Below are 18,896 nucleotides of genomic sequence, written 5' to 3' on the forward strand. Positions count from 1 at the left end.
ATCTTGTCTTTGTGTGCTAAGTACTAGTACAGATAAATCAATTAAATTGATTGATTATTTTTTGCTTTACGTCCAGTAGCAAATATGTCATGCATGTTCATGACTATAACACATAAATTTTAAATGCAATAGGTAGGTCGTACAATAGGAGGTCGACAGTGAGGTTGGACGTGAAACTTTAAATACCACTGGAAAATGAGGGTATATTGAAAAGGGGCAGAAATTTAGACTTGAAACAGCTGGCAATATTCGGACCACTCAAATAATAGGTGCAAGAGTTTTTAATTTGCCGAGAGCGTTGATCCATAAAATCTACCCTGAAGTCGATCATAAATATAGGAAGATGTAGTGTGAGTGCCAATGAGACAACTCTCCATCCAAATAATATATAAAAGTAAACCATTATAGGTCAGGTCAAAGTACGGCCTTCAACACGGAGCCTTGGCTCACACCGAACAAGCTACAATAAAGGGCCCCAAAATTACTAGTATTAAACCATTCAAACGGGAAAACCAACGTTCTAATCTATATAAAAAGCGAGAAACGAGAAACACGTATAAATTACATAAACAAACGACAACTACTGTACATCACATTCCTGACTTAGAACAGGTGCAGCTCTATGTTTACGTGTAGGTTACAATATAATTTCACTCATCCAATTTAGGTTAGATACTTTTAGCTCGCTTTTGTAACTGTGAGAATTCTGTGAAGGTGTATTGTGTATTGTATTTTAGTTTTTGGTATGATATTCTGTACTACCGATCACTACTGTCTCCTGGTTGGTCTCGTGTGGGGGTGTTCGCCTCGAGAGCGGGAAGTCATTTGTTCGAATCCCAAAACGGGTCAAACAAAGACGTTAATAAAATTGGTATTCTATTTCAACGGTAAACACGTGGCCGGCTCAGAGTCGGAAATGTGTCCGAGTCGGGTGTCTTTTCATCCTGCGAACTAATATTTTGTGAACTTACACGATGAAAAAAAAACCGACTCAGCTTGTCAGTCTAGTAAAAAAACGGGATTAATACTCTTATTATATTTACATGTTATCGTCCTGAGTATTAATTTTATTTGCCGCTGGTCGTCATCCATTATCATTATTTATTTTACCATTATATTATACAGTGAAGTGTTCTCTTTCACTGGTTTATATAACAACTTCTTAAATTTTCACAGATCAAAATTAAAATATGGCAGGTAAAATTTTTCAACCAAACACTTTTGATTATCTTTGACTGTAAATAACATTAAATCAAATGTGCCTTTTCGGATATATAATATTTGACGGAAAATATTATTGAATTAACTCCATATAACTATTATTTAGTCATGGCTCGGTTTTGAGATTATTATTCTGTATTATATACGCATGATCTTTCTATAAAAAATAGACCGAATGTTGACTCTAGATATTTTTATTTATCTGCGTCTTTGGGTTGCTGTCGCATTAATGTATACCTTTATCTCCTTTTATTCAAAACCAAATGATTCGCTTCGGTATAGAAATATTGACATCTCTGGAACTCTCCCGTCCCATAGTATACCCTTGCTAATATGACATACATGTATGATTATACATCATTAAATGAAGCTGATTAATTTATTGCTCCTCTGTGTCCAGTGGCAAATATGTCATGCATATTCACGACTATAGATGCAAAGCTGATCAATCTGAAGCAAATGCTTACAAATTTAGAGTGGTACTTTTTACAATAAGGCAGAGCGTTCGCTAGAGGTAAAACGAATGCCGTAATAGAATAGATTTTAACCCTAATGATCGAACAAGTAAGTTAAGCTATTAGTCCTCCTTTCCTCTTTTTCTCCACGATAGACGAATGCCATAAACAAATTAAAACGGCATGAATATTTACAATCAATAACGGCCACTATAAGTAAATGAGATATGGCCTTTTTTATAAATAAATTCCTATTGCAGCCAACATCTCCCGGTTCGGGACAGGTTATTATTTCCACAAAATACCGCCTAATTATTGATCGGAGATATTTAAAGCAACCAAAAGCACTTTGAATCAAACAAATCATAAATATAGGAAGATGTAGTGTGAGTGCCAATGAGACAACTCTCCATCCAAATAATATATAAAAGTAAACCATTATAGGTCAGGTCAAAGTACGGCCTTCAACACGGAGCCTTGGCTCACACCGAACAAGCTACAATAAAGGGCCCCAAAATTACTAGTATTAAACCATTCAAACGGGAAAACCAACGTTCTAATCTATATAAAAAGCGAGAAACGAGAAACACGTATAAATTACATAAACAAACGACAACTACTGTACATCACATTCCTGACTTAGAACAGGTGCAGCTCTATGTTTACGTGTAGGTTACAATATAATTTCACTCATCCAATTTAGGTTAGATACTTTTAGCTCGCTTTTGTAACTGTGAGAATTCTGTGAAGGTGTATTGTGTATTGTATTTTAGTTTTTGGTATGATATTCTGTACTACCGATCACTACTGTCTCCTGGTTGGTCTCGTGTGGGGGTGTTCGCCTCGAGAGCGGGAAGTCATTTGTTCGAATCCCAAAACGGGTCAAACAAAGACGTTAATAAAATTGGTATTCTATTTCAACGGTAAACACGTGGCCGGCTCAGAGTCGGAAATGTGTCCGAGTCGGGTGTCTTTTCATCCTGCGAACTAATATTTTGTGAACTTACACGATGAAAAAAAAACCGACTCAGCTTGTCAGTCTAGTAAAAAAACGGGATTAATACTCTTATTATATTTACATGTTATCGTCCTGAGTATTAATTTTATTTGCCGCTGGTCGTCATCCATTATCATTATTTATTTTACCATTATATTATACAGTGAAGTGTTCTCTTTCACTGGTTTATATAACAACTTCTTAAATTTTCACAGATCAAAATTAAAATATGGCAGGTAAAATTTTTCAACCAAACACTTTTGATTATCTTTGACTGTAAATAACATTAAATCAAATGTGCCTTTTCGGATATATAATATTTGACGGAAAATATTATTGAATTAACTCCATATAACTATTATTTAGTCATGGCTCGGTTTTGAGATTATTATTCTGTATTATATACGCATGATCTTTCTATAAAAAATAGACCGAATGTTGACTCTAGATATTTTTATTTATCTGCGTCTTTGGGTTGCTGTCGCATTAATGTATACCTTTATCTCCTTTTATTCAAAACCAAATGATTCGCTTCGGTATAGAAATATTGACATCTCTGGAACTCTCCCGTCCCATAGTATACCCTTGCTAATATGACATACATGTATGATTATACATCATTAAATGAAGCTGATTAATTTATTGCTCCTCTGTGTCCAGTGGCAAATATGTCATGCATATTCACGACTATAGATGCAAAGCTGATCAATCTGAAGCAAATGCTTACAAATTTAGAGTGGTACTTTTTACAATAAGGCAGAGCGTTCGCTAGAGGTAAAACGAATGCCGTAATAGAATAGATTTTAACCCTAATGATCGAACAAGTAAGTTAAGCTATTAGTCCTCCTTTCCTCTTTTTCTCCACGATAGACGAATGCCATAAACAAATTAAAACGGCATGAATATTTACAATCAATAACGGCCACTATAAGTAAATGAGATATGGCCTTTTTTATAAATAAATTCCTATTGCAGCCAACATCTCCCGGTTCGGGACAGGTTATTATTTCCACAAAATACCGCCTAATTATTGATCGGAGATATTTAAAGCAACCAAAAGCACTTTGAATCAAACAAATTCTTAAATCGTAAATTAAAGTATTTTGCTGGGTGTTTTTTTTCCGATCCTATTTCGGACCCCCTGATTTTAAGAGGGCGTATCTAATTAGTCATGCCCGATTAACTTTAAGTAAATTGAACCTCAACTTAAAGACCTACATCGGGTAAATAAGTTCGAGGTACAATAAGTAGACAATAGAAATCCTTTGTGAGATGAGATCGTCCCAGGTTTCTTAGATAATTATTTTGCATTGAATAACAAAAAAAAAATGCACGAGCAGGTTTGTAAACATCGATAACCAACTTAAGGAAGCCAACTGGCTGATACGTGTTTTCCCCAAAAACGGATTTGCATATGAGGTAAATGCAATGTTTGTAAAGAATAATGACAAATGGCACAGTACAGGATTCAATTTCAATAGTCGATTGAACCAATTAAAAGCTGACCTTAAAAACAACTCCGAGAAAAAGTTATGTGCTAAGAGCATTATTGACTGTGAGACATGGAGGGATTCTGACAATCCAAGAACAGTCATCAAAGATTTAACTTGTGTTGATTTCATCCAAATGCAGCCAACTTTTGCCAGTACGAATATAAACATGAATGTTATTACATATACAGGTATGGGCATTTCTGTGATTGCCTTGACAGCATCTATACTTGTCTATAGAAGGTTGGATATGCACAGAAGTATTCCTGGGTCAAATGTAGAAAACCTATCAATTGCTTTGTTGATTTCAGATATAATATTTATGTTAGGAATAGGTGCTAATGATCTCTCTTTGGTTTGCTATAGTGTAGGGGTTGCACTTCATTATCTTTGGCTACTAGTGTTTCATTTAAATGTATTGCATTAATTCACATGTGTCACACCCTTACAAACATGTCACTTATCGCTAAAGATATTGGAGTAGGCATGTTTTCCAATAAGCCCTGTTTTACATTGCTGGGTTTCCTCCTGCCATTTTTGTTTGTTGTACCAGCAGTTTTAATTGATTTGTTTGTAGGTTCAAGGTGTGAATATTGATTACAGTGGCTCTATTTGTTTTCCAACGGGATATCCGGGTAACTTGCTATTTGTGTCCGCTCCTATAGGGTTGGCTGTCGTGATCAACATTACATGTCTTTTGTGCATTGCAATTGTGATACCAAAACAGTCGTTAGGTATACGACACATTAAGAAGTCAAATTCTTCCCAGTACCTCCCTGTGTTTGTGCGCATAAGTCTTGTGACAGGCATGCTATGGATTACAGGACTTTTAGGAGCCATTATTCAAAATGAAGTAATGGAATACTTATTTGTCATATGTTGTAGTTTCCAAGGACTGTTAATTGCTGTTGACAATTTGACAACAAAACGTATTTACCGTGAAATAAGACAACGTAAACAATCACTTATTAGTAGACAGTAGAGTAGATCAAGTAGAAAGACATTGAAACATGTGGTCATTTTCTGTTTGATCAGACTTCATAACCCCAAAAACAAAACAAAATTGTTTCTTTAATTTCAAAGTTCCTAATAGGATTCATTTACAGATTCTTATCTTTATTTTAAAAATGTAAATCCTGACAGGTTAAAATGCAAAAATAATAGACATACAATACATAAAAAATCATGTCAAGTTTAAATCAGTTATGAATATGTAAGCATATTTTTTTCTTGAGCTGTCCATTATGTTAAAATACTTAATCCCTGCCTCGATTGATTTTGTTTTTAAACTAGCATTTAATAACTGCGAGAACTATCAAGTCGTACTTTTGTGCTAATTTGACCTGTTGATACACATCAAGTCAAGTTTAAACCGAACTAAAGATAAGGATACAACAGATGCAGTTAAGTGTACCTCATTTCTTGACTTACAGCAATATTCAAGCAGCGCATGCATACGAAGTATTTATCTTCAAATAAATACGATTATCCCAGGCTTGTATTTCCTATCATGAATTTCTTGATTGAGAGTTGCTGCTGAAAAGGAAGCTATTACGCCAAGATTTCAGAATGGTGAAGTTCAAATCATCCCTTCATAAATTTACATGACGTCATCACGAGTTGGTTGACAATTATGAAATATACGTTACACAGATGACATAAGATATGTTCCTTATGTTGTAACTCCAATTCCCTTCCCTTTTGACGAATATGACTTATCGAATTAGACTATTTACCGGGTGTGAAATAACATGAACAACAATACGGGCCAAAAAAACTGCTTCAACCGAGTTAATATGACATGGATTTTTCAAAGCACCATAACTTTTTTATTTTGAGTTTCTAATGAATATTTAAGAACCTTGGGATAACATGGTTACTTATGCTTGTACACAGCTCAAATAAGGGGGGGATTTGATTGGTTAACTTAAAGTGATGGTTACTTTGTTACATGCAATGAAATGTAATGTGAATTTTTTCTCAAGTACTGAACAGGATAAAACTTTACTCATGCTAAGTGTTTCTTTATTTGAAACAAAGATACATTCTGCACAATTTTTTGAAAAGTACAATTTGATGAGTCATAAAACCAAGATTAACCTGCCATTTATTTTCTTAAGATATTCTCTTCCAAGTCAGAAATATGGCTGTTGTCATAAAATAGTTCGCTTATAAGTATGTTGGAGTTTGTTTTTGTTTTCCTATTAAAGTTTATGTGTTTTCCTCTAATATTTGAGGTGTTCCCTCGGTTTAAGTTTGTAACCCGTATCTGTTTTCTCGCGATCAAATTATGACTTTTGAACACTGGTATACTACAATTTAGCTTGCATGCATCCGTTTCTCTACCATGTCTGTATGAAAGTCAACAAAGGACCTGTGTTCTGATAAACATATCATCAGTACCAGGATTAAATATTTGTACGCCAGACGCATCCGGGCATCATATTCAAAGTCTCACTTGAATCAAAACAGGTTCAACAAAGCCATATAAAGAGCGAAGCTGAAGTGCATTGACGACTAAAAATTCAGAAAAGAATAGCCACAAAATACAGCTAATATATAATATACTCCTTACAGACAGATTCAATTACTTATTCCCTGATTGAAAGAAAGACTTACAATTTGCTTTATATATCTGACAGATTTTTCACCTACATTTTCTAAATTTCGAATTCTCTCTAATACTTCCATTAAACCATTTTCAAACTCCCTCAATTCTTTCTGCACTTTAATGAACTGGCTGTCTGCGTCTGTACATAATGTCTGTACATATTCGCTGAGAACATGAATCTGTTGACGCATCTCATCAACTATCTCTAAACCAAGTGGTGTGCCACTTAGGAAATTCTGACCTGAAATTAAGTAGGATTTTATTAAATATGATTCATTTCAAATGTACATACTCTGCTTAAATTTATTTTCAATATGAACTTAAAAATTGGGCCTAAAGTGTTTACCTTAAATATCGTAACTTCTACAATTTATCTTAAGTAAGAGATGTGACGTTTTACGTGGCTCGGTATTTAAACGTGTTTCTCGTTACTCATTTATTTATATAGATTAGACCGGGTTTTTCACGTTTGAATTGTTTTACACTAGTTATTTTGGGGCCCTTTATAGCTTGTTGTTCGGTGTGAGCCAAGTCGCCGTGTTGAAATCTGTTCATTGACTTATTCATGTTATTATGGTTTACTTTAATAAATTGATATCTGGATGGAGAGTTGTCTCATTGGCATGCATAACACATCTTCCTATAGCGTCATTGTATTCTAGTGCTATTATAAATTTTGATATTCTTGTGTAAATTTTTTGTTTTTGTGCTTTGAGTAAATGACTTTTTATGTTTCTTCGTTACTTATTATGTTGTTTTTTTTTAATTTATTTTAAGCGATTAAGATTATAATACATAACATTTTGTAAGAATTTTACACTTGAGAGCAACAACAATGAATTTTGTCAAAATAATTTAATTTAGAAGGGGTATAATCCGAATATTTCTAAGACATTGCTGATATAAAACATTTACATCAGTTAACTTTGTATACCATTTTACATGAGGTTGCGACTTTAAAACGAAAAAAAATAAATCATGTTTTTGAGATCATTGTAAGTACTTGATAATATAAAGCAAGGAACGGAAGTATATATGGTCTACTCCCAACAAGAAGAAACAGATGTTCACGATGCTTTTTTTTCTTAAGATCTACCGCTGCCAACATGTTTTTGTTTTGAAGTTGATTTTCTACGAAAATGTAATGCTTTTAAACTTTGGCTTATTACACATCGCACAAGGGAAAGCAATTCATTAAAACAGGATAATTTTGTTGTTGTCTTTATCTACAAGTAATTGCATCAGTAGTATACTGCAGTTCGGAATTCATAAATTGATTGAGATAAAAACAAATCCGGGCCACAAACTAAAACCGAGAGAGAAACATCAAATACAAAAGGAGAACTACTACACAACAGAAACACAACACTAAAATGAAACACACAAAAACGAACTATAATATAACAATGGCCATTTTTCTGACTTGGTACAGGACATTTTAAGAAAAAATGGTGGGTGGATACTAGTTTTGTGGTTAGCAAAACCTCGCAAATTTTATGACAATGTTAAATATAACACTACAATGACACCATTATATGACAGACATACTGTACAAAAACAAGAACATTCTGGACAGAACATTATGCAAATAAATTGTTATAGGAATAACAACATGTTAAGAATTTGTTTTAGGTCAAATACCAAGCAGCTAAGCCAAATTATTAGGTTATATAGTCATATGTGGAGTTTAACAATGTGTGTATAATCTAATATTCTTAATGGGGTAAATACCGATCATACTGATAAGGACATAAATTGAAATATCTACATGTAGCATGTCTTTCAATTTGATAGTGTGCCTTTCCATGTTTTGATGCTATTGTTTCAGTAAAGGGAGACGGTTTGGATATTATTAACACGTTAAATCCCGCTTCAAATGTTTGCACCTGTCCGAAGTCCATCATTTGAAGTACAGTAGTTGACGTCTGTTTATGTAGTACCTGTTTCTCATTTCTCGTTTTTTTTTATAGATTAAACCGTTGGCTTTCCCGTTTAAATGGTTTAACACTATTAATTTGTGGAGCCTGTCATGGCTTGCTGTTCGGCCAAGGCTGCATGTTGAAGGCCGTACCTTGACATATAATGGTTTACCTTTATAATTTGTTACTTGGATGGAACGTTGTCTAATTGGCACTCATTTCACATTTTCTTATATCTACCTTATTCTGATATTTGTCCCTCTTTAAATTTGGTATCAATGTTATTTAAAATTCTGAGTTTAGTTGATAATTTGTGGGCATATCAGTGAAGTATTATTGTCAGAATTGTATATTATTTGACCATGTGTTTATTGTTTTGTAATTCTTTGGAAATTACCATTTGTTGCCCATTTATTCAATTCTCCCAAGATTCTATGTTCTTCCCTGTTACTAAGACAAAGGTGTTGTACAAGTTGTCCCATCAACTGAAATGAATCAGCATATTTGACAGCATCCCATTCACTGAAGTCACAATGCGCCCAGGGATTACGTATGGTATATCGTATCTGAAAAATGAAGTATGTGAAACTAACAGCCAGCTATACAGATTTACAAGTTCATACTAGATAATTAAATTCAGTTTAATAATATTTTATTTGTTCAAATACAAATTGGATAAGACACAAGTCAAACAGACTTATAAAGTCTTCTTCATTTAACATTTATAGCAATATAGTACAAAAATATATGTATGAGCATAAATCTATAGAATGTTATATCTATTTGGTATATGTGTTAGCGGCAATAAGTGAAATTAGGCATTAAGCTGAAATCCTAGGCAATAAGCTAACGCATGGCATAAGCTATTGCCTGAAATTTTCAGGCATTAATAAAATTGAGAATGGAAATGGAGAATGTGTCAAAGAGACAACAACCCGACCATAGAGAAAACAACAGCAGAAGGTCACGAACAGGTCATGTAACGAGAAATTCCCGCTCCAGAGGCGTCCTTCAGCTGGCCCTAAACAAATATATACTAGTTCAGTGATAATAAACGCCATACTTATTTCCAAATTGTACACAAGAAACTTAAATTAAAATAATACAAGACTAACAAAGGTAGAGGCTCCTGATTTGGGACAGGCGCAAAAATACGCCGGGGTTAAACATGTTTAAGAGATCATAACCTTCCCCATTTACCTCTAGCCAATGTAGAAAAGTAAATGCATAACAATACGCACATTAAAATTCAGTTTAAGAGAAATCCGAGTGTGATGTCAGAAGATGTAACCAACCAAAAATAAACAAAATGACAAAATACATAAATAACAACAGAATAATAGCAGTTAACTGACATGCCAGCTCCAGACTTCAATAAAACTGATTCAAAGATTATGATTTAACAATCCTTCCCGTTAGGGGTTTAGTATCATACCATCATAAAATATAAGAGAAGAACATAACCCGTGTCATGCCAACAACTGGTTTTTGAATAAATGTGTTTAGTTCCGATGCAAAGACATTTCCTGAAATTTGATGATGATTATTCATCCTATTGCCGAACATAATTTTAGGCAATTAGTAAACTCTGGAATTTAAGCATATTTCATGTATTTAGCGATTTAGTCTTGATATAAAGTCGTTTCTCAACTATATTTCTAATATTACATGTATAAAATATACATTCATTTGACAAATCTTCAAAAGTATGTTCAATTGGTTATTTAAATTATTTAACAAAATATTAAAAAGATTAAAAATTAAAAAAAAACAAATTATCCAATTAAAAAAGGGGGCGATTCTATAGAATATTTATAATATTTATTTGAAAATTTGTACGTTTCACTAGTGGAGCTGGTTTAAACTGCTCAAAAGTAGATAACTTTAACATGTTTAAGATATGATTGTTTGCTCACACCATTTTCCATTTTTTTTTATTTGATGATTTTCCTTGTTCACAGTTCCACAACTTGTGATAACAAAATGATTTCAACACAAATTTCTATCAAGTTTTCATATTTTCAAATGATTATTTGATGCGTTTAAATATAAATAACATATTTTATTAGTGATTCTATTTGCGGTCTCTTGTGGACAGTTGTCTCATTTGCAATCATACCACATCTTCTTTTTTGTATATATATATTCAGGATGAATCTTGGCCCTGTAGTTTTGCATCAGTAAAATACGTTTTTTTTCTTTTACAGTATAAAAATAAAATATTTGAAGTACTCAGTATGTATATGAAAGATGAACAATTATATATTTAATTTTATTTTTTTACAATTCAATTCTAATATAAAACGTAGCTATACTTTTTTACTTATTTTTTTGGTTTCAAAGAATTTAAATGTACAATTATAATATCAAAATTATTTATTACCCTTAAATTTAAATTTAAAAAAAAGTATTTTCTAATAATCAATCGCTTTTTTAATTAAAGTTGTTGGTTTTTGATACAATATTTCAATTTTTTCATTTGCTATTTTCTTTCACGCCAATACTAAGGGGAGTGGTCAGAAAATCATAGCTAGGATAGCTGTGCATGCTGAGACATGTCGTAAGTCGGTCCTTACTTTATCATAATTTCTGTCCTAAGAATATAATCTTATGGGACCAATCTTAGGACAGTTTAATTTCGATAAACCTAGTTATCATAATGTTATTATGTAACAAATATATTTTTATTTTAATGAATAAATGTCATTTATTTACTCGCATTTATACATGTATTCTAGGCATTAAGCTTAATGCTAGCACACATTTTTCAGGGTATAAGCTTAAATCCTAGGAATTAAGACTAATGCCTAATATCATTTAGGCAATAGACTTATTGCCTAGGCATTAGCTTATAGCCTAGGATTCAGGCTTAATGCCTAATTCTACTTATTTCTGCTAACATATGTATATATAAATATGGATCAACAGACGGAAAATTGAGGAAAAAAGAAAATAATTAATAATACAAAAAAAAAAAAAAAAATAAATAAATGAATAATTAGAAAACACACTCAAAAAATAAAAGACAAAATTAAAAAATGGATTATAGGTTAACCATAAACTCAGAACAAATAAATTTTGTTAATTGAAGCTTTGACGTACAAGTCTTAAAGGGCAAGGAATAAAAATGGCTCATTACTAAATCTAGCCTCACTGATTTTCATTTTCATCAAGAAACAACTGTGTCAACGAACCGTTTAAATTTGGTCAAACTAACAGTTTAAGAGAAGTTCATATATTTGTCGTTTCTGAATATAGTCAATAAAGTAATGTTGACAAATCAGAGTACAATTCAGTTGACGAATATTTTGACAATATACTCATATTTTTGGAAGTTATTATCAGAGATTGCAACGCAAAACAATATAAAACTGAAACCACTTTAACATTATCATTTAAAAAAAAATCTTAATGCTCACTCAAATAAATGTGAAATAAAGAAAAAAAGAAATATACAAGAAAACCCCTGCGACATCACAGATTAGTGAATTAAAGTTCATACACCTTATTTGTAGTACTCGTGTGCTGTTATCTGCTAAACATAATAAAGTCGTTTTGATTATATGGGGCTCAGTTTTCTCTGCTTTCATATTTTCTATTTGAACCCTTTTACTTCAGCCTTTTTTATGATCAAATCAGTTGAGCACGTGTTTGTATGTTTAATTTCAGAGTATTTATTGTTTTGTGGAAGGTTAACCTTTTGGTAGTAGATACGTAAAGGCAAGGCCTGAACTGGGAAAAACTGTGTAAGCAATGCTCACATGAAATTTGTACATATACTTTCTATCAAATATCCACCTTCACACCATAGCCCATACTTGTGCTCCTATTAGGGAGGATAGATAAGAACAAACAAAGATATTAATCGTCTAACTTTTCTTAATATATACCAGCTTCGTATGGAATTGACAACATATCTTCAGACTGTAAGGCATTGGTATACAGATCTAAATGAATAAATTCTGCAAACCTAACATCCCTTTATCCAGCATTAAGTAGTAAGATTAAAACAAGGTTAAAGAATAAGCCATTTCTGCTCCCAATGTTGATTATTTCATGATGCCCATTACTTGAAGTCTAAGGTAAGAAACCACAATCTTTGATAACAAAAACTCATTATAGTATTCTTTATTACCTGTCCAGCATCATGTTGAACATCTTTCGGGAATCTATCGATGTTGATAATGATTCCAAGCAATGCAGATGAGTCACAGGAATCATCGAATGCGGTGAAGTGTGCCATGTGTGTATGAAGGAACAATCGGGATAAATCAACGGCACTCCTGACTCTGTAATCATATTTTGCTTTATTTCTTTTAGTTTTGTTGCTGTTAATAGCTTGATAATTAAGTGTTGTGTTAGTAGGAGGATATTTCTTTAGATAACTGATATCAGTTTGTTTATGAATGTTGTTCCTGCTTGTTAGTGAATAACAAAGTTTAGTAACAACAGGCACAACATATGTCCTCAGTACTGGAGATATGATTGAATGAAGACAGATACCCACTATTAACCATCTTCTTTTTCTATCGTCTAAATCATCTGGTGGTCCTATAACTTGGAAGACAAATATCTGAATTAATTATAATAAATCGATATGAGAAATTACAATGTACAATAATTGTTCATGCACAAAACATTGACATACATATTTGTCTTTTTCAGTCTTTACTTATAGTTCTTATAAAACCATTTTGTTTCAGGTTCATTTTATATTGTGTTTCTACAGATGTTTTGTCGACCTGTCAGATTCATGCTATCTCTAGACGCATAATCATTGACAATTGTCATAGGTTAATATGTTTATTTTTTGTTGAGAAACATGGAAAAAAGAAGGAAATCAAGGCTTATGCACATCTTTATCTTCCAAAAGATTGACTGTTAGAGACTACTCCTTTATAATGAACAATAAATCATTCATTATCAAAGTGATAAAATTCACTGACCGAAAGATTGCAAGAGATTTTTTTTCATACCTTTTTTGTGTAATGCATTTAATATGTAAAGATACAGGTTACTTCGTTGGCTTGTTTATTGAATTCTAAATTGATTTGTTTCATGTTTTTCTATTTGAGGCCTATTATAGCCAATCATATGGTACATGTATGTCATTTTCTCATTACTGTACAGTTGACTGTAATTATTTGCATCAATTTTATTTGAACTCTGGTGGATAGTTGTGACTAAGACTCATTTGCAATCATACCTCATTTCTTATTTTTTATACAATCATTAATATGCTAATGACAAATACAGCAATGTGTAGATGAAAAAATACATGATGTTGGTTTGCTGTCATCCTTGATGCTTACCCAAAATCTCGTTTTATTCAACAATGTATACTTGTTCCATTGTTTTTATTTTGTATAACATAATAACCATGATAACTGTTTTAAAATTTAAACAAGAATTATCTTATGTCAGAAAATTGTCAGGTGAAAATTCAATTATATTTGTTTCTCACAGTATAAATAAGGGACCACTGATCTTTGTTTTGGTACTATTTAAAAAATATATGAATCCAATCATTTTTTTTTTGTAATAATAAGAATATGAAATTTTTTAAAATAGTTCCAAATTGAAACAGCCTCAATTTTTCCTTCTCATTCTGACACAATTTCTAATATAATGATATGTTATTTAAAATCAAACAATTAATTTATTGAAATAAAACATGAACCCTCCTACCCTCTTTCACTACAATGATTGGTGTTTAAGTAACTAATTATAAATCGTGCATCTCCCCACGATTAACCAATTAGATAACATTAAATATATTTCGTATACCTGTAGTTCTTGGTACCTTTATCTGTATGTCTTCTACTCGTTCCTGTAAATCAGGTGGTATCGACCGTTTTAATGGCCTTAGTTCTGTTTGTTCAGTCATTTTTGGGTTTTTCTCAATCTTGTTTACAATTCCTTAGAGATTCATCCTTTATATATGTAATTGTGTTCTTTAAAACATTTAACCATAAACTGTAAAAAATACCACAGAACAGATATTGTAAATAAATCATGAGATTGGGTATGCTGATATTGAACTCTGTTATGACATGTCTAAACTGTTGAATTCTTGTCGTATCATTTACATTCCATAATCTTATTTCATTATCATTGTTGAATGTGTGTCTTCGTGTGATGGTTAGAGGGCAATATTTTTGTAGGGGTAAGGGTAGGTTATGAAATTCAAATTTTGTAATTATGTGTGCAAAGTGAATTGCAATTGTAAAGGGGTATTGGTGATAGCCATTAACAAGTGCCTACTAACCCCCTCATATTGGTTTTTGGTATAACCTTTGTTTGTTTGTTTAAGTAGTTAAAATATATATGCTTAAAAAAAAAACAACCTCAAGAATACATATCTATGTATGTGCCTGTTCCAAGTCAGGGACCTGTAGTTGAGTGGTTGTCGGCGTTTTTTTATGTTACATATTTGTTTTTCGTTAATTTTTTTTTATTTAAACAAGAACGTTAGTTTTCTCGTTTGCATTGTTTTACATTGTCATTTCAGGACCTTTTTTAACTGACGATGCGGTATGGGCTTTGCTCATTGTTGAAGGCCGTACAGTGACCTATAGTTGTTAAATTCGGCCATTTTGGTCTCTTGTAGAGAGTTGTCTCATTGGCAATCACAAGAGTGCACACGATGAAATGTATCGCCTTCTTTGCTAATCATTGGTATTATTTTCATAGTCCTCAATATAAAGCTTTAATTATTACAACTGTCACACAAACTAAACATAAACCAAGAAAACTAAACATTGACCAATGAACCATGAAAAAAGGTCAAGGTCAGATGAACTTTACTAAGCAGACATGTACAGCTAACAATTCTTCTATACAATAAATATAGTTCATCTATTGCTTATAGTTTAAAAAAACCAAACCAAAACACCAAAAGTTAACACTGAGCAATGAACCGTGAAAATGAGGTCATGGTCAAATAAAACCTGCTCGACTGACATATAGATCATAAAATATTTCTATACAACAAGTACAGTTGACCTATCGCATATAATATTAGGAAAAAAAGACCAACACTCAAACGCTTGACTTTGACCACTGAACCATGAAAATGTGGCCAAGGTCAGATGACATCTGCCAGTTAGATATGTACACCTTACAATCATTATATACACCAAATATAGTAGACCTATTGCATACAGTATAAGAAAAGCAGACCAAAGCACAAAAACTTAACTATAACCACTGAACCATGCAAATCAGGTGAAGGTCAGATGACACCTGCCAGTTGGACATGTACACCTTACAGTGCTTCCATACATCGAATATACTAGACCTATTGCTCATGTTTCTGAGATATGGACTTGACCACCAAAACTTAACCTTGTTCACTGATCCATGAAATGAGGTCGAGGTCAAGTGAAAACTATCTGACGGGCACGGGGACCTTGCAAGGTGCGCACATACCAAATATAATTATCCTATTATTTACAATAAGAGAGAATTTAACATTACAAAAAATCTTAACTTTTTTCCAAAAAGTCACGGAACCATGAAAATGAGGTCAAGGACATTGGACATGTGACTGACGGAAACTTCGAAACATGAGGCATCCATATACAAAGTATGAAGCATCCAGGTGTCCAGTTTCTAAAATATGAAACTTTAAAGAAATTAGCTAACACCTCCACCGCCGCCGGATCGCTATCCCTATGTCGAGCTTTTTGCGACAAAAGTGTCAGACTCGACAATACCACATCTTCTTTTTTGTATATGTAAACGTTTGACTGCCCTCACGTATCGCATTATAGAGCCCTGCTTAAATAAATACACATAATATAGGAATGAATGGTCTATGAAGGCAAAGGGGACACAAACAACACTTACAAATTTCTTACTGAAATATCCAAATCACTGAAATGGGTGATAATGAAATCAAATATAAGTTTATTATATTATTGTAGTCTCACCAAATTCCGATAAATTTACATTGATGCGTTAACAGACACAATAAATAGACTAGTCAGAATATGGGTACATCAGTCATCATCGTATAACAATTTTAAAAGGAACAATTTAACAGAACACAAACACATTCATTGATTTGTGTGTCTGACGTCAGAAAGATTTACACGTCACATAGATTTGTCGTTCAATGTGCATACAAACTATTTTAAAATTTACCTAGGCAATGTAAGCATACAGGGTTAAAAAATCAAAAAGTATGAAAGAATAAATTTCAGAAATAGACCGAGATTAAAACTAGTCCAAAAGTTATATATTTGTATATAGAATTTATAAGAATCCACAAATAGTTATTTCCATTACGCGATTGAATGATTTTGGCGTTTGTGATTCAACGTATATTGTAATTCATAAGAGGTCCTCAAATAGTCTTGTCAAATGTTGTGTTAATTCTACTTTCGTTTTTGCAGGAAAAAAAAACCACTTTCATGACCTCAGCGAACCAAATAATCTTTTAGGGAGTACTATATTATTAAGTAAACGAATCCTGACTAAATGGAAACAAAAAGAACAAAAAACAAAACAGAATTAAAGAAGGAAAACTCCTTAGTAATAAACAGTAATCATCTTAATACTAAATGATTGCCTCCCCTCTTTTAATATTTTTCTCGCCCAAGTGCATGTACTGAATGTTCATTGTTTGATAAGAACTTATGATTAGATCGTAAAAACACAAATACAATTATACACTTTTCTGATACTTATATTGTGTTTTAAGAATCACGCAGAATTGTACAAAATTTTAAACCTGTAAGGGTATATGTGGCTTTGATTTGCAAATTAATAATTTCTGTTCGAATTCTAATTATATACGAATATAGATTTAAACTTTAAAATAAACTCCGCATCTATATATTTGTGATTTGGTCCTTTTATTTGTGAATGTGCGTTAGTACTATCCAAACATAGTTTCTTACCAAATCAAGGAAGTCCTTAAACAGTCTTGTCAAATGTTGTGTAAATTTTACTTTCGTTTTTACGGGACAACCCATATTATCGTATAGGTAAGTGCTATATTTAGTACAACGAATCCTGACTAAAAGGAATTTTAAACAAAAACAATATAAAAGAGAAGAAAAAGAAAAAAAAACTCTCCTGTAAAATATATAAACAAATATGTAAAATAATTTAATACATAATAGTGTCTCTATTTTATATTATTGAATGTATTATATATAGCTATTTCAAAATAGATGAACATTTAAATAGTGTGTGTAATAAACTAAGTAAGTCGTATATGTACTTGGCGTTGTGTTTATTTTGCGTATAATATTTACAATGACAAAGCCCATACAAGGTGCGAGTTACGTCACAAACATATGACGTAACATTATTAAAGAATTGAATGCTTCTGTTTGTAACTTCATTTGGGTATAAATAAATTTGGTGTATTTACTGTCTTCTGATTAGTTAAAAGTATTAGTTTTATTTTCAATGTTATCAATTTTTATGGCGACACACCCACTCTGAGGTTGTGTATTCATACGCCAACATGTGTGTACGTTGTGATTGTTAATATAAATAAGAGAAAAAGTTCTTTGAGCCCAATTTTTGATAGAAATTTATTTATAATGAATAGCAATAATTTATTTTGAACTTATTGAACCATAAAATTTTTGACTCTTCACATTTTACATCATTCGCTTCGCGGATTATTCAATGTGAAGAGTCATAAATTAATTTTATGGTTCAATAAATTCAAAATAAATAACAGTCATTCATTAAGTAAAAGCGTTGACCGGTGTAAATTTTGTATGAAGCGCGTATTATTCTCAATATACTATGGCCCTCAAAGTGTATTTATGTACAAACAATTAAATATTACTTTAAATGTTCATTAATAAAGAAGAGAAATTGTATTTTACACTACTAGCTAGGTATTTGAATAAAACTTTAACGGGTCCATGATTTTGTTCTCTCGTTTTTACGAATTGAAGCCTTTCGCACGGACAATGTTCGTATCGGTATTTCGTCGTTGTTTGGTTCTTTCACATATTCACCAGATGGGTGTTACTTCGTTTATTTCTAGAGTTCTAAAGTTTGATCACTGGTCGTTCTGATTATCGCCAAACGGACTAAACAATCGTTACCAGTAACAACTTCATGTCTTACTTTAATTTTCATCTTATTGTCTCCTGTTTTTTTTTATGAAATTCTCGAAGTGAGGTTAAGTACTCAAATTTCCAATGGTTTCAAAAAAGTTGTATAAGTGTA

General features: G+C 32.2%; 1 protein-coding gene across 1 annotated transcript; it reads right to left on the reverse strand.

The window, feature by feature from the left end:
- Positions 1–6,731: 6,731 nt before the first annotated feature.
- Positions 6,732–17,672, reverse strand: LOC143059071 (uncharacterized). The gene is made up of 5 exons (XM_076232534.1): positions 17,600–17,672; positions 14,481–14,669; positions 12,829–13,250; positions 9,091–9,259; positions 6,732–7,015 (listed from the first exon to the last, which is right to left on the reverse strand). The coding sequence occupies exons 2-5, from the start codon at positions 14,578–14,580 to the stop codon at positions 6,747–6,749; spliced, it is 960 nt and encodes a 319-aa protein (XP_076088649.1). The 5' UTR covers positions 14,581–14,669; positions 17,600–17,672; the 3' UTR covers positions 6,732–6,746.
- Positions 17,673–18,896: the final 1,224 nt, after the last annotated feature.

The sequence above is a fragment of the Mytilus galloprovincialis genome, chromosome 14, assembly GCF_965363235.1.
Source record: "Mytilus galloprovincialis chromosome 14, xbMytGall1.hap1.1, whole genome shotgun sequence".
Taxonomy (NCBI): Eukaryota; Metazoa; Mollusca; class Bivalvia; order Mytilida; family Mytilidae; genus Mytilus; species Mytilus galloprovincialis.